Source organism: Lampris incognitus, chromosome 2, assembly GCF_029633865.1.
Source record: "Lampris incognitus isolate fLamInc1 chromosome 2, fLamInc1.hap2, whole genome shotgun sequence".
Lineage (NCBI taxonomy): Eukaryota > Metazoa > Chordata > Actinopteri > Lampriformes > Lampridae > Lampris > Lampris incognitus.
In genome coordinates this window covers 40,378,296-40,394,515 of record NC_079212.1, presented here as the reverse complement: position 1 = coordinate 40,394,515, position 16,220 = coordinate 40,378,296, and the positions used below count along the sequence as shown (strand labels likewise).

The 16,220-nt window shown below is 48.5% G+C and overlaps 1 protein-coding gene across 1 annotated transcript in view; it reads right to left on the bottom strand.

Moving 5' to 3' along the window:
- skia (v-ski avian sarcoma viral oncogene homolog a) overlaps nucleotides 1–14,220 on the bottom strand; it is a 94,001-nt gene extending 79,781 nt beyond the window's left edge. Inside the window, exon 1 of the mRNA XM_056274703.1 lies at nucleotides 12,802–14,220. Within this exon, the coding sequence (XP_056130678.1) occupies nucleotides 12,802–13,713 (912 nt within the window). The 5' untranslated portion in view covers nucleotides 13,714–14,220. The remainder of the gene's footprint in view (nucleotides 1–12,801) is intronic.
- Between the last annotated feature and the right edge of the window lie 2,000 nt (nucleotides 14,221–16,220).

The window sequence follows — 16,220 nt, the reverse complement described above, 5'->3', positions numbered from 1 at the left end:
GGCAGACGATATTTCGGTACACTCAAGGTGGCAAAACTTACTTATAATTTTTGAAAGGATCCATGTCTGTAGATATTTTGGTATGATAACCATTCCTGAGTGGCAGCTATATCACAGTTATCAGCTCATGAAGTTAACCACCCGCTAAACTAAATTGCATTTTAGACGCTGGTGCATATCCTGGTTTAGCCTCATGGTCAGGACATTTTTCAATGTTCTATAATATTGTCTTTGGTATCATTTTAAAGGGGACCTTCTTAGCTTTCATTCAAGCCCTGTTGTGGATATTTCCCACAAATATAGAGGTCACTTGAGCTCTTCAACCCGTCAATAACACACATCTTTCTGCAATTTTCGCCTAAACTATATACTTTCTTTTAGCCCTGTGGCATCTAGGAATATCAGGGACACAAAACACAAAAACTGGAATACTCAGAACTGTAAAGATTCAGGAAATGTATAATATACCCATCCTATTTCATTGTGTGAGGTGATTGTGAGCCTTAAATGAGATTTAGACCAAAGCCAGTTAGGCCACAAACTGGTCTCTATACATTTGTTTAAATACACAATCAAAATACATGATAAAAAGCAATACCATAGTGAGGTAATGAACTATTTTAATATTTTAAACAACATTGACATTTACATATACTTAGTCAATGATACATGTAATCCCATATCATTAGTGGGTATATGTAATGGTAATGGGTAGGGTAATGGGTATATGTGAATATGGTTACATTATTGTTATCAAGCTCTGGGTAACCAAGTCCAGAATCAACATCCTGTGCATCAATAGACTACTACCACAGTAATACCATCAGAATCATCACACTGTCATTTATCAAACTGCTCGTTTCTCTCATCATCTGACTCCCCAAGTTCAAAGTCCAGTTCTGGACCATCCTGCTGTTTTTGGTTACTGCAGGTCTGTAACCTGCACATGTCTGTGCATGGAAGTCCATTTGACAGGCACATGCAGCTTGGCATTTTGCATAAATGCACACACTTGCATGTTAGCATTTCCAAGACCACATCTGGTGCAGGTGGGGAGTGCATCCAGTAAATGGCCAGCTTGCCTTCATCATCTGTCCATCCATACTCAGTAGGGCTTGGCACCACAGGGTTAGCCTGCAGACAGCACTTCCATATTGCTGCCTGATAGTTGGCTCGTTGAACATGCATAAAGAGACAGTCTCTACATGGTGGCAGCTGGCTGGACTCAACCTCTCCCCTTTTGGTGCAGAAGAGCTGGTAACGCAGTTTGTTCACCTCAGCAGTGCTGCTATTAGCAACATACATCCGACAGGTGAACTGCTCAATTTTCTGGAACAGCTCATCACTCACATTCCATGTCTGTCCCAGTTGACTAAAAGTCTCTTGGCAGGAAGTGTGCTTTCTCACTATCTTCAGGGCATTCAGCTTCCCTCGACCAGCGAATGCACTGACAGTGTCGCAGCCTGTGAAGGCATGTAAGCCAATTAGGCTGTCACAGATGCTGTCTCCAAGTGAACTTGCCAGTTTGGTGATGTCGACAAACCGTGTGCGGTTCTGAGTCCCACACTTCTGGTAGATGGGACAGGTGATGTCCTTCTGGAAGCCAAGACAAAGCACCATGACATCAGTGTCCTCAGCTGTGATGATAACTGACTTTGAGCCCGCATTTGCTGCATGCAATGCATGCAGGAGCAGACAGGTGTCAGCTTCTTCATGTGTGGAGTGCAGTTCTGCTGCTTCCTCACACCCATCTTCTGTCAACTTGTAGCAGGTTTCCTCACAGGTCATGTACAACACCTTACCATGCAGCATAGCTCTGTATCGTGGGAGTTTCCACTCTTCCACCAGAAACTTGATGAGACTGGTCTTGTTGGAGGAACTGCACAGAAATTTTCTCCACTGCTGGACGTGGTGTCCCCCTGCAAGATTCTTGTACTGGAGAGTGATGTCTCCACCCCGGTTCAGTCGTTCAGCATCTTTGATCGAAGTCTGGTGATAGACATCAAAAACAACATCAATCCTCCCACTCTGTGCTCCCTCATGGAGGACCTGGGTCAAGGCTGACTCTGCCACCTGTGCAAAGGTTTTGTTGTTGCCATTCATTTTTTGGACCAGGCTCATCCCATCAATGATGGAAGTAGATGGGATTGGGATGTCTTCTGCAGGAGATACATTCTTTTCAAGCTCTCTGGCAAGTGCAGCCTTGTTTGTTTTTCGTAAGGACCCATCAGCATTTGCCAGTGCCCATGGTAGTGGGCCCAATGGGTAGGCAAGGACATCCTTCAGATTCACCTTCCTGCTTTCAGCCACCAGGATCATGTGACTGAAAAGGTTTCTATCTGCCTTCAGAACCACATCCTGTGCTTTCTTTCCATGAGCTTGTTTTGTGCTGACATTGGAGAATGTTTTCAGACTTTGCTTGGTCATCTTGTCGTGGAATTTCACAGGTGGTGGGTCTGCATCTAACCTTGTTCGCTGGAATGCTTGGTAGGCCTCTTCTCCTTTCTCAAGAGCTCTCAAGAGATCTATGGTCACATCAGGTGGAGCCATGTTGCCAGTGGAGAGGCTAACCAAATCAATCTCATCAGGGGACATAGGATTGAGCCAGTTATTCTCCATAAGGTCCATGAGAGACTGGACATCTGCTTCATCTCTCTTGATCCTTGGACTCTGTAGATCTGGATGAGACCATTTGCACCTGCCTTGACCTGTCAGGTCTCTCAGCTGTCTGAGGTACATGCTTCTATACTCAGCTGTGAGATAATATTTGGTCACAGCTCCTGGCTTCAAGCTGAATCCCTTTGTCCCTCCAGCTGTTTGGGTGTCTTTGTTCACCGTTTCTTCTATAGCTTGGTCAACAGGGATTCGGCCAAAGGGATTGGTGGAGCCCAGTTGGACTGAGAAGCCTCCTTCCATGAATTCTGTGTACACATCTGGGTGTGTGATGGGCAGCTCAGACATCTGGGCATAGTAGTAGGGGAGGTAGCGTGCATAATTCATCCTGTCATAAGCAAAGCACCATGGGATCATTGCTCGAATGCTAGCCAAGTGTAGCATCCAGTCTCCCTCTCTGGATGCTCGGATGAGCCCCAACAAGATTTCAACCATGTCCAAATAGGACATCCAGAAGTTCGAGAGGCTGCCGTTTCCACCTCTAAGGAACTCACGGTAGACTTCAAATAGATCCATGATGCGTGTACAAGAGCTGTTCTCGAGGACCTCCTTCAAAGCATGTTGTGAGACTTCTTTCCCAAGGCTGTCAATGGTCTTCATTGTCTCATTCAGGTGAACCATGGCATTCCTGTGAGTTTCTTCCAACCAGGACAGGAAACCATTCAAGGTCAGTCGCATGAGAGCCTCATACAGGAGCTTGTGTAGTCGCACTGCCCTGTTGTACTTGCGGCCATCCATAACACCAGCAATTGAGTCTTCTGCAATCATGCCAGACTCAATGCAGAGGTCTTTGAGTCCAGAATCTTGGAAACGCTTTCCTATTATTGCCAGCAGTGTGCAGATGGTGTGGAATACCCCAAGCCTAACGATGATATCATGGAACTTGTCATGGTGTTTCCATGTGATCTCGACAGCCTTCGCATTCAGGGCTTGGTCAAAGACACAGACAATCTTCCTCAGGCCTAAGCACTGCATGATGCTCAGTGACTGGTTAAGCACCTCGTTGACAGTAGACATTTGTGTCGCTGGAGCATTGATGGTAGGCAGATAGCCTATATTGTCGGGGATGACCGTCATCTCTCCTCGAGTCAGGATGTTGAAGCCTGTCCAGCTGCTGACTGACTGTTCTTCTTGTTGTGACATGCGTGCTAGGACCCAAAGAAGGTTTTTCTCTCTGGCAAGCTTAGTATTGGCTGCAGTATCGGCATCTGACTTTTTGCTTTGTGGTGGCCCTACCCGTTGTCCAGCATTGTAAGTTGGTAACATTGGTGGGGGTCCATCAATGCTTCTCTTCTTTGTTTTGGGAACAGTGGGCATGGGTTGGACAGGAAGTGGGTTGACTGGCTTTGCTTGCACAGCAATCCCATTGACTCTGTGAGATGTTCCCTCACCACTGACAGTTTCTTCAAGACGGTCGATATTGTCCCAGGCTAAAGTTGTGAATATGCCAGGATGGATGTTAGCTGGAAGGGCAATGCCACTCCCTGATGATGAGAGTTTCTGGAGACACAGGGCAGTGTTGATCTCTTCCATCTGTGAATTGGACACACTGTGACCAAGTCGGTTGAGGATGTTTATCAACTCTACATTTCCTGTCAACGATTTGACACTGAATGGCAGAACAATGTGCTTGGAAGGCTTGGTATTTCCACATGTCACTGCATATACTATGTCATGGCCAAATGACTGCAGAAGGCACTGCACTCTCTGGGATGCATGATCAGGATCATTTGAGCCTGTGAGTAGAGAGTACAGGAAGATAATGAGCGACTCTGGAATGGTAGGACATTCTGCTTCTGGTTTGACTTCAGGCGGCCAGGTTTGAGGAACATCTTGACTTTTAATGTCTGCTCTCAATTTGATGGCTGCTTTGGCTATAAATCTTGTGCACTGACACTTTTCAGGGTCTGCAGCTCCCTTTTGAGAGACTGATTTTCTTTGGCAAGTTCCCTCATGGACAAATTATCGGGATAGAGGAGGAATTTTCCTTTCTCATCAGGGAATATCTGCAAGGCTCCAGCAAACTCACTCTCCAGGTTTCGCCTTATGTGCTTCTTGGTTGATTCCTTGACTTGGGCAATGCCTTGGGAGTTCATTGAAGCTACCAGTCTAGAAGAGAGATCAGTCATTGTCATCACTTGAGGATTGCCAAAAAGCTCCATCCTGATGAAGAGGAACAGCTCATTGTATGCCTTATTCACAGCAGCTTCATACTGGGCTGCAGCATCATCATCTTCATTGCTGGCAACCTCTCCTTTGGAAACCTCTTCTTTGGTGTAAAGTCTATAGCATGACCTGTGGTAGTGCCCTTCAGCTGCTACAAGGTCTCTACTCACAATGGCAAGGATTCTGCTGTCCCTTTTCTTTGTGGCTGCACTCCTGATCTTTGCATCAGCTCGCAGTTCTCGACACTGCACCAGTACTTCTCTCGTATTCTGTCTCTTGGAATATTTGCTGTTTTTCTGACAAAATATGCACTCTGCATCATAAGTCCTAGATGTACTTGGAGCATGTCGAGCTACTCTCTTAGATTGTTTCTCTTCAGCAGAGACACAACTTTTCTTTTCTTTTGCAAGGAGGCCATCAAGAATTTGCTTCATAGTGAAGATACTGCGACACTTTCTGTGGTAGTAGATTGCTGGAATCTGTCCCTCGGGAATGTCTTTTGCCAGTTTCAAAACTGGTGCATGATTTCGTATCTGAGCTGCCCTGAGCAGAGTTCTCCATGAGTCGACACTTTGTAGTGAAACCAGCTTATCTGTATCATCAGAACAGTGGATAATGCACTCCGCCCGTGGGCGCTTTGGTATTGGGTAAAAACTTGCTTGTTCACCAGTGGCCATATTCAGTCAGTTTTCACCTGCCACATACAAACAAATACATGTAACTTAGGTGTATGAACACTACTAAAACAAAGTTTACTTTGCTTCACCAGCGTCATATTACCATTATTTATCTTACATAGCCACAAATAGATACATTACCTAGTTGCTATGCAACAGCTGTATTTTGTCCACATGAGGCCGCTAAAATCAACACAAGATGAAAGTTCCTCGTAGCCACTTTAACTAATCATATTAACATATACATTAAAAGAATGGAAATGAATGGAAGTACACAGTACTGGTTATCCTTGGTTGTTGGCCAACTGAGAACTGTCCCAGAGTTTAAGCTAGGCTAATCAGTACCAGGGGTGTTGAAATGCTATATTTGTAAAAATCTGGGCAAATACACAATCGTGAGAGGCACAGAAACAGGTTTCCTGAAAGAAAAATGAAATAGCTGCTCATTTGGAAAGGTTATCATGTATTATTTTACTTCTGTTAGTGTACCAAATAAAATGGCACCAGTGAAGTTGTGTCACCTTGGGTGATATCGATATCTGGTCTGACCCATGGACTAACTGGCTTTGGTCTAGTTAGTTTCTTAGTAATAATGCCCTTCTAATTTAAGGTTCACAATCACCTCACACAATGAAATAGTATGGGTATATTATACATTTCCCGAATCTTTACAGTCCTGTGAGTATTCCAGTTTTTGTGTTTTGTGTCCCTGATATTCCTAGATGCCACAGGGCTAAAAGAAAGTATATAGTTTAGGCGAACATTGCAGAAAGATGTGTGTTATTGACGGGTTGAAGAGCTCAAGTGACCTCTATATTTGTGAGAAATATCCACAACAGGGCTTGAATGAAAGCTAAGAAGGTCCCCTTTAAAATGATACCAAAGACAATATTATAGAACATTGAAAAATGTCCTGACCATGAGGCTAAACCAGGATATGCACCAGCGTCTAAAATGCAATTTACTTTAGGGGGTGGTTAACTTCATGACCTGATAACTGTGATACAGCTGCCACTCAGGAATGGTTATCATACCAAAATATCATCTACAGACATGGATCCTTTCAAAAATTATAAGTAAGTTTTGCCACCTTGAGTGTACCGAAATAGGAAATTTTGGGCTCTGGCCCATGGACTATTACTTGTCGCACTTCGTTAGGAGTATGAACGATCACGTGGCCTTTTCACTACGCAGGCGTCGTTTCCGTGCACAACCGAGACTCCCGAAACGCATCTGTCGCCTCTGTCGCGTGCAAGCGCCCTACGCCGACCTGCACGCATGGCTGCACATGACAACTGCAGCAAGGACGGCATCTCTGGAGCCTCCGTCCTCTGCCTCCTCTGGTGAACGTGCGGAAAAGACCACGAAACCTTTTATTTCGCTTCCTTGCTCTTTCAGCCTTCCTGTGCCGGGCAGGTACCGAATATTAATACGCCAATAAGCCCCCTCGGCCTGCTCTTTATGAAGGACATCGCCGGGCGGGTCCTCCGTTCGTCACGTGAAGGGATCCCCCATTGACAGAGGGGTGAGCAGGCCAGGGATGAAGGAGGAAGAGTCTTCCTCACTCATTTCTTTTTATTTATTTATTTATTTATTCTAGTCAGGGGAATTCAGGCTTGTGTGATCCCCCCCCTTTTTTTCTCCCCAATTGTACTCGCCCAGTTACCCCACTCTTCCGAGCCGTCCCGGTCGCTGCTCCACCCCCTCTGCCGATCCGGGGAGGGCTGCAGACTACCACATGCCTCCTCCCATACATGTGGAGTCGCCAGCCGCTTCTTTTTACCTGACAGTGAGGAGTTTCACCAGGGGGACGTAGCGCGCGGGAGGATCACGCTATTCCCCCCCCCCCCAGTTCTCCCTCCCCCCTGAACAGACTCCCCGACGGACCAGAGGGGGCGCTACTGCAGCGACCAGGACACATACCCACATCCGGCTTCCCACCCGCAGACACGGCCAATTGTGTCTGTAGGGACACCTGACCAAGCCGGAGGTAACACGGGGATTCGAACCGGTGAGCCCTGTGTTGACAGGCAACGGAATGTGTGAGTTTTCTTTATTTCCTGTGTTCGGGACGGGTTTCATGGTGCTTTGTATACAATAAAACGTGTTTGGAGAAACCAGCTAGACTCCATCTAGATCTTTCTCCCCGGATCGTTCCATGTTTCTGTTCCCGGGGTTGATAAATAAAGGAGGGCCGCGTTGGCTTTTCGTGGTTGCCTCAGTTGACACATCGGTGTATTAACTTTTGCTCTTCGCCACTTCCTCTCGTCTGTGTAAGGCTGTATTGTACTCATTGCAGTGACCCGCAGTAGAAGTACACACGCCACGTCATGAAACCAACAGAGGCTCTCGGTCGGTCTGCAGCGAGGGCAAACGAGAAGGGCTATGACATGTTCCGCAGCGGCATGTGTAAAATAACTAGTGCAACTGTCTAACTACTACTTAAATACCCCCTCTCCTAATTCTGGCTCATTTGCATACAATCCGAGCAACAAAGCAATTACAGACCAAATAATTAAAGAGGGCTTTTTTATTGCCCCTATCTCCGAGTGGTAGAAGGTTTCTTCATCAGTAAGGGATCAGTGCCTGCAGGTATCACACAACCCGACCTGCCGCAGAAATATGCTGCACCCATTTAGGGCCGTGCTGCGGGAGTCGTCCAAAATCTTATATCGTGTGGTGATTTAACCGAGGACCAGTCGACTCCCTTTCAGGGCAAGTAGCTGCGTTCATCCGTCAGTCTGTCGGGCGCAGCTTGAGAAGTGATGGAGCAGCCAGTCACAATTGACACGAGAACACTCGAGAGTCAATATAACATTGATCTCTCTGACCCGGAGTGATGGTGGTCAATGGGCAGATAGCGTCCGGGCTGACTGTACTTCCCTCGGAGACCCCTCGACCGACACAAGCCTGGGAACAGCAACTGCTGAATAGGTCTAACCCAACCGGGACTTCCCTCCTTTTCAGAGTGTGGTGGAGAAAGCCACGATTCCCCCCATCTGAAAAGGCGTGCACCGACAAAGACAACTAGCTCCACATTTACCTGACATTAGCTGCTCCACAAATCCACATTATCACAACATTTAAGTGTATAGCTGATGGCTGCAAATGTATGTTTTGTTTTTTTTGTTTTTTTTCAAAGAATGGGAAAAAGAAAATGCAAATAGTGTCCATTGATATGCATCACTACCAGCTGTTATCCTGTCTACCGTGTGGACATGGCTGGCTGTCAGGGGGCTTAGCCAAAGCTGTGCCTTGCATATGAAACAGGACATAGGCCTATATTCCCTAAGGGATTTCACTTCCTCCAGGCCCCTCACCCACCTCCTCAGCCTCAAACAAGTGGCCCCTTCAGCTGGTGGCCAGATATCCCAGACTGCATTGGGGACTTATGGGGGTGGGTCAGTAGGGGGGTGGGGGTTGTGGACGTAAAACGGGAAGTTTTAGCTCCTGCAAACTTTCAGGATGGAAGCCGTGTAGTGAGGGTAGTGGGGATTTTTGAGTAAAACAGCCGCATCCCAAACCCACAAGGATATTTGAGAATAAATTTGTCATAATTTTTTTTTTTGGATTAATTTTGCATATTTAGTCCACATCAAGAGTTTGATGGTTCAGCTTTGTAGAACTAACCAGTCTTATATTGGGCCATTTCAAATCCCCCCTCCTTTTCTTCCGATAGTACTTAGCCAATCCCGGTCGCTGCTCCACCCCCTCTGCTGATCCGGGGAGGGCTGCAGACTACCACATGCCTCCTCCCATAAATGTGGAATCACCAGCCGCTTCTTTTCACCTGACATTGAGGAGTTTCACCAGGGTGGGAGGATCATACTATTCCATCCAGTTCCCCCTCCCCCCCAAACAGGCACCTCGACCGACCAGAGGAGGCGCTAGTGCGGCGACCAGGACACATACCCACATCCGGCTTTCCACCTGCAGACACGGCCCATTGTGCCTGTAGGGACGCCCTGACCAAACCGGAGGTAACATGGGGATTCGAACCGGCGATCCCCGGACGCCCTGGGTTCTGCTTTTTAATACACTTCTATTTATGAACTCCCTCTCGTTCGCCCTGAGAGAAAAGGTAAACACCGCAGGAGGAACACATCTTGATTCTACTGACCCAGTGAGTGATGGAGAGGAAGGTGAGCAGGAGGAGGAGGAGTGGTTCACTTAAGCAGCACGCATGTGTGGAAACACTCATGTTAGAGTTGTGTGTATGTGTGGGGCTCATGTCTGAAGTCTTCCCTCCTCAGGGGGAGTGTCGAGTGTGGAATGCAACCCTCCCTCCCCCGACCCGCGAATCCAGACTTACTTACTACCGTTTGCCACTTGTCTGCCCCTGAGACACGAGAGTCGACCTGCAAAAGGCCCCACTGTGTCGAAACCCTACGAATTGGGACATGAACAAACTGGACATTGACAAGATATTGGGCCTTATCAAAGTCAAAAGAGGAGGGGGGGGTTTACTCTCTTGCTCTTGCCGGGTCAAAACCAAGCCTGAATAAAGTAGAAGTTTGAGCTTTCGGCACATTTCTTCTCCCCTCCTCGTTTTCTCCATATCTCCCCCAGACAGATGGATTGTGTAAAAAGCCCATCATCTTGGGGGTGGCTGGGAAATAAAAGTTAGCAGTGAACTAACTCAGCAGCCACAAGCCTTCTCTAAACATCCTGATGTGGAAAACCACTGATTAAGTTTGCCACCCCATGCGTGCACCTTCCAGAAACCAGACCACTAGCAGCCGGCGCTGGCATGGTAAACTTCCAAAAAGTGCTCCACGCCCAGCTCGTAATCTTTGAACCCGTTCAATAACTTTTGCATTCACTCATTATTTGTTTACACACACACACACACACACACACACACACACACACACACACACACACACACACAGAGTCAATACTCAGACTACCCTCCTTCCTTAGATAAGAAGGGAGAATGCACTTTTACAGCAAATTCCAAGGCCTCTGTAACAAGGCATGCCGCAAGAGGAAAACCGGTGGTTTTTGCACAACCGGTCTACGCTTGGCATGTCTTTGTGTGAGAGTGGGTCTCAAAAGGGAATTCATAGAAGAGTGTTTCTACAGACAGGAAGTGCACCAATATCACTTCCTGCAATCGGTCTATCTATCGGACTGCTGCATCTTGACATGTCTACCATAATAACTCCATTAGGATCCACAGCAGAGACGTGCCGCTTTTTCGCTGAGAAAAAAAAAACCCCAGAGATGACATTTTCCCTCGCAGCCTCCGTCATGTAGTCTAGCGTGTTGGCTCGCATCCACCAAGAGCACTTTCAAAGTACCTCCGCCGTGCTCAAATGTGCTGACAAAGCTGCGTTGCCGTGGGTTAAGCAATATTCATCATAATTCAAACTCGGCAGATATTCCCCCTCATTAACATTATTTAAAATGGAGCACTCTGGGAAAAAAAAGAAGAGAGAAAGAGAGGAGTTGAATTTAAAAGGACTCAGAGGAGCATTCACACGAACAATTGGGAACATTCGGGGTACCTTGTCAGCTCTTATCGGAGCAGAAGGGGGCTTTTTAAAGTAGGGGGTCCTTGAGATGCACCCACTCAAATCCAAATTAAAATGCGTGCCAGAAGGAGCATGCATTCAGAGTGCATGGCAGGACTCGGGTACTTTTAAGCAAATGCCACTGAACAGAAGAAGCGTCTTTAATCGCTCGTGTGTTGGCTTTTGTATATGCCACCAAAAAAAAAAGGTCTCCTGCCCACACGGTCCACACCCCTTTCACCCAGATAGGGGCAACAAGTAGGTAAAGAGGGGGGGAGTCGGAGAGTGAGTGTGCATGCGTTAGTCAGAGTTTTTGAGGACTTGCTGAAGTAGGTGGATATGGGAGAATAGTGGAGGGGGTTGTTCACGCTGAATGCCCCCCTTTGTTGGGATCATATTATGTTTCCACCACAATACTCCTAACCCTGCTTCATCAACTCTATTCATGTGTAACAGTTCATGCAAATGGCAGCGCTGCTGGCTTTGCAGGGTGGTTTCGGGGGCTGCCGCTGCTGCTGCTGCAGCTACCGGCCTCCTACCCACCCACAACTGCACAGCGGAGCACCCACTAAACTGTTTTCAGGTTTTAGGGGTTTTTGTATTTTATTGGTTTGAAATTAGAGCCCCCCCATCCTCCCCAGACAAAAAAATGTATAGCTGAGCCAAGCTAAAAAGTGGGGATTGAGCTTAATTGATTTATAAGAGCTATGGAGGCCATTAGAGAGGAGGCACCGAGCTCGTTCAAAACGTTTCCCGTCATCTGGTGGGTGTCACATATAGAAATGCCACAAGGACCACCACCCCCCCTCCCCCTTCATGAAGACCGTCAGTATTTTCTAATCAGAGCTAACTGGACACCGTGCAGGGGGAGGACGCCACAAACATGCAGACAGACAGACCTGTGGGTGTCGTTTTACAGTAACGCTCTCTCCGGGCAGGCAGACACAACAAATTGGCAAATTTAGACCTAAAAAAAAACCCTGAGTGTCGGAACCCCCACCCCACCCCACCCCAACACCCGACCTCCACCACTACGCCGGGATCGCAGACGCGTTAAGTAGCAAGTCATTACAAGCGGATGAGCCCTTTCATTGAAAACACATCTTCCACTAAGAGGCCACGATAACGGAGGACGGCATTATTCATTTACTCTCCTAAAACGGAGGCGACTAGACGAGACGCGCTCTCACGCTGAGCGCTCGGCTGCGGCGCGTGCGCGTGCGCGTGCCGGGAGGAAATGTACGCGACCCCAAACCGGACAGGGGAGGAGGGACTTTTAAAGAAACGGCTCCGCTGTTCCACCATATTTACCTGAATTACATCGTGATGATTCCGCTTTTCCTTAATGCCCTTCAACACCTACTGTGTGCAATCTATCTGTTGGGGCGGGGGGGGGTAGTGGGGGGTCCTAAGCCAATAAAATTAAAGCCCAAGAGGTGTTCCAAGGACAGATAATGGTTTTATTGCTACCTAGGGGCGTTTTGTTGTCGCTGGTAGATAATGAGTAACAATATAACGACGGTAGCAAAATCTAACGATTCTTCAACAGTGCTGCTTTTTGCTGGTGTAGATAAAACAGCATTCTTGGAGGACGAGGAGGAGGAGGACGGGGGGGGGGGCTTCACGCGTCGAATGCAAACTTTTCTTAATCGGATAGGTAGCTGGGAGCCGATACAGACGCACGGGTTACACGATGCACCCTGCAGCCTAATGGCATCGGAGATGATGCCGGTGCAGATGGACCCAAGTCACGAAAACGACAAACTCACCCGTGATGCTTTCCTCTTATATTTGTTGCCGTAGTCGAATTTCTCCTTGATCTCGTCCAAGACCTGCTCCATGCGCGCCTTCTCCTCTTTCCCCGTGTAATCCTGGCCCAGGAGGATGTATGCCCTCCAGTTGGCCGAGTCAAAGCCCCAGTGGCAAGTCCTGTTCTCGAGCGACTTGTGACTGTGGACCACGAACTTGTGGGTCGGGTACATGAGTCTGCAGTCCATGCACTGGATGCACGCTGCGTTGGGGCTGGTGTACAGTTCGGGCACGAAAAGACCCTTGCACTTCCCGAAACACTCGTGGTACACCTTGAAGCTCTTCTCCGTCAGCTCCAGCTCCAAGGTAGCTCCGGACAACTCCTTCTTGCAGTGCGGCGGGTAGGCGCCGCCGTATATCAGGGCGTTGCACAGCCGCTCGGCGTCCGTCTTGGTGATGAGGCCGCAGGACGGCGCGGAGAAGGGCAGGATGCCCATGACTTTGAGGATCTCCAGCTGGTCCGCCGTGCACCTGGAGCAGTAGATGTGAAGGTCGTCGCACACGGAGTTGATCTGCTGCAGGGAGAAGTCCCGCAGGACCGTGTTGAGGATCTGCGGCAGGCAGAGGCGCTTCTCCCCGCCGACCACGAAGCAGGAGATGGTCTCGTTCTCCAGCACCGTCTCGCAGCGCTCGGTGGAGCGGTCCGACGGCAGGAACAGCGGCCCGGGCATCACCGGGGGCGCCGGCTGCATGGGCAGATGCAGGACGGGCTCCGGCTCCTTCCCGTCCTTCTTGAAGAGCAGGTCATGCTGCCACCTGGCCGAAAAAGCCGCCGGTCCGCCGAGGGAGCTCATGGAGCTTAGGTGAAACTGCTTGAGAGTTTGTTGCAGTCCCGGATGAGGCTGGAAGCTCTGCCGATTTACGGTCTCCATGTTTTTCCTGCAACTTTGAAAGCGAGAGACCCTCTCGTCGACTCGGGAGCGCGGCTGTCGAAAGCGGCCACAACGCGTCCCCGTCCCCTGCAGAGCCAAGGATTCCCGCAGCTAGTCCCCGTCACGAAGCACTTCATCAAACGGCGAGTGGAGTCCCCGACGAGGCGAGCCGAACTTTTCTAGTCCCGCGACTACAAGGCGGACGGTGCCAGCGGCCAGTGTCTCGCTGCTGCTCCCGCCGCTGCTGCCGCTGCTGCACACCCCCACACTGTCCATAGCTTCAAACCGGCTCCTCGAAACTCTGCACAAATTTATTTTTAAAAAAAAACGAGAAAGTCGGACGTTCAAAATGAAGAAGAAAAGCACAAAAACAAGCCTCAGATGAACGCTAACTCTATCCTCGCGTCCTCTTGGTGGTTGGGGGGGGGACAGAAAAGAAATTATGGATTCCGTATCTGAGCCTCCTTTCGCTGTCGAGTACTGCAGCACTGCCGAGCGCGCACAGTCTGCCCCCGCAGTCCGCTATGGCAGTATGGAGATGAGGAGTCTGCTCGCTCTCTCTCTCTCTCTCTCTCTCTCTCTCTCTCTCTCTCTCTCTCTCTCTCTCTCTCTCTCTCTCTCTCTCTCTCTCTCTCTCTCTCTCTCTCTCTCTCTCTCTCTCTCTCTCTCTCTCTCTCTCTCTCTCTCTCTCTCTCTCTCTCTCTCTCTCTCTCTCTCTCTCTCTCTCTCTCTCTCTCTCTCTCTCTCTCTCTCTCTCTCTCTCTCTCTCTCTCTCTCTCTCTCTCTCTCCCTCTCTCCGTGTGTTTGTGTGTGTCTGGCTCAGTCATTGAATCCCAGCCAAGAATGTGACTGACTCCGCAGGCAGGCTCGGCTCTTCCAGGAACAAGTCGTCACTCCCCCACTTCTCTTGCAGCTTTATGCGGGCCTGCAAAAAGAGGCGAAAGGGAAAGAAGAGGGGAAAAAGAAAAAAAAAGAAAGAAGAAGAAAAAAACTCGCAGAGCTCCTGAGAGAGAATCGCTTGGTTCACGGCTGTAAAAAAAAAACCAAAAGGAGGATGGGTGGAGTTGCGAGACATGTCAAATTTAGCTTCGAAGAGGAAATGCAAATTGAACGACTGGCTGCGGTTTGTTTATTATCTTTACTTGGCTACGCTCAACTGTTCGGTAAATTGTGGGAACTAAACAAATTTAAACGAGTTTAGATACACATATGCGTGTCACCGCTTTTCAGGTTTTCAATAGCAAGAGGGTTTTAAGCCATGACACCAGTAATAGGGCAGCTGTAGTTGGGGTGTGAGGGGGTAAAGGGCACGGTGCTCTGGGCCTGTTCTCCACATTATTCCTGTTTTATTATCCAGATTTGAATGCCCCCCTCCCCCTTTATCACCCCCAGTCCATTAGGGTTACCAAAACAAGTGTAGGCTATCATGCTAGCCAGCATCAACTCCACGGTGTCTTTTACAAACTCATCTTTTAACTTCTGAAATGAAGCCCGCTGAACTGTCACGAACCAAACCTGTAATGCAGGGAAGTACTTGCTGTAAAGGCGCAGCCTGCGTACAAATAGAGTAAAGCTCTTTTCTTCCTCCTCTTTCCCTCCACAGCACGTGAGGTTTAACAGACTATTTTCTGGGGACAAAGGTTTAGTTCACTTAAACGTGAGCTAATCCTGCAGCAGTGGGCCCCAATGTGCCATTTCAGAGGCAGTGAAAAGGTATCCATCATAGCTCTGGCCACCTGAGAGGATGCCAATATTTCTGCTGGATTTGGTTTTCTCTGCATGGGTATAGAGGGTGAGTGACAAGAGTACGGCCTTACAGCCTACAACCTGCAGCCTGCAGCCTATAACCTACAGTCTACAACCTGCAGCCTGCAGCCTACAACGTACAGCCTACAACCCACAGCCCACAGCCTATAACCTGCAACCTACAACCTACTGCCTGCAGTCTACTGCTTGCAGCCTACAGCATACAAGCTGCAGCCTGCAGCCTGCAGCCTGCAGCCGGCATGCTGGCCGACAGTGTGCAGGACAGTGTCCATGGTCAGTAACCGTACAGCTAGTGCACTGGTGCGGCTGGTGAGGAGGTCGCAGGGGCACAGCAAGTTCAGCCCAAGCTCACATCAAGCTGTTGTTTATTGTGCCTGTGGCGTCCCCTAGCCAAATGCTGACGTAACTGCAACATAAGGAAGGGCAGTAGGGATTTGAGAGGGAGAAAAAAACAAAAAACCAAACAATACAATCCAGCTAAGAAGAGATGTTTAGGAGGAACCGCAACAGATGGTGCATACCGTTCATATTGTGGTGACACAAAACTATCTGTGTAAAACCCCACCTTGGAGCTATAAGCAACAATCACGGACAACACAAAGCCTAGTTTGGGCTAAAGCCCAGGCTACTAAACTATGAAGAATAGGATTAAGAAACTGAATGTGCAGAAAAATAAGTACACTTCATGTATGTGGGGTTGCTCACTCGCTGTAGTCATTGCACGTTTGCACAGTTTAGCA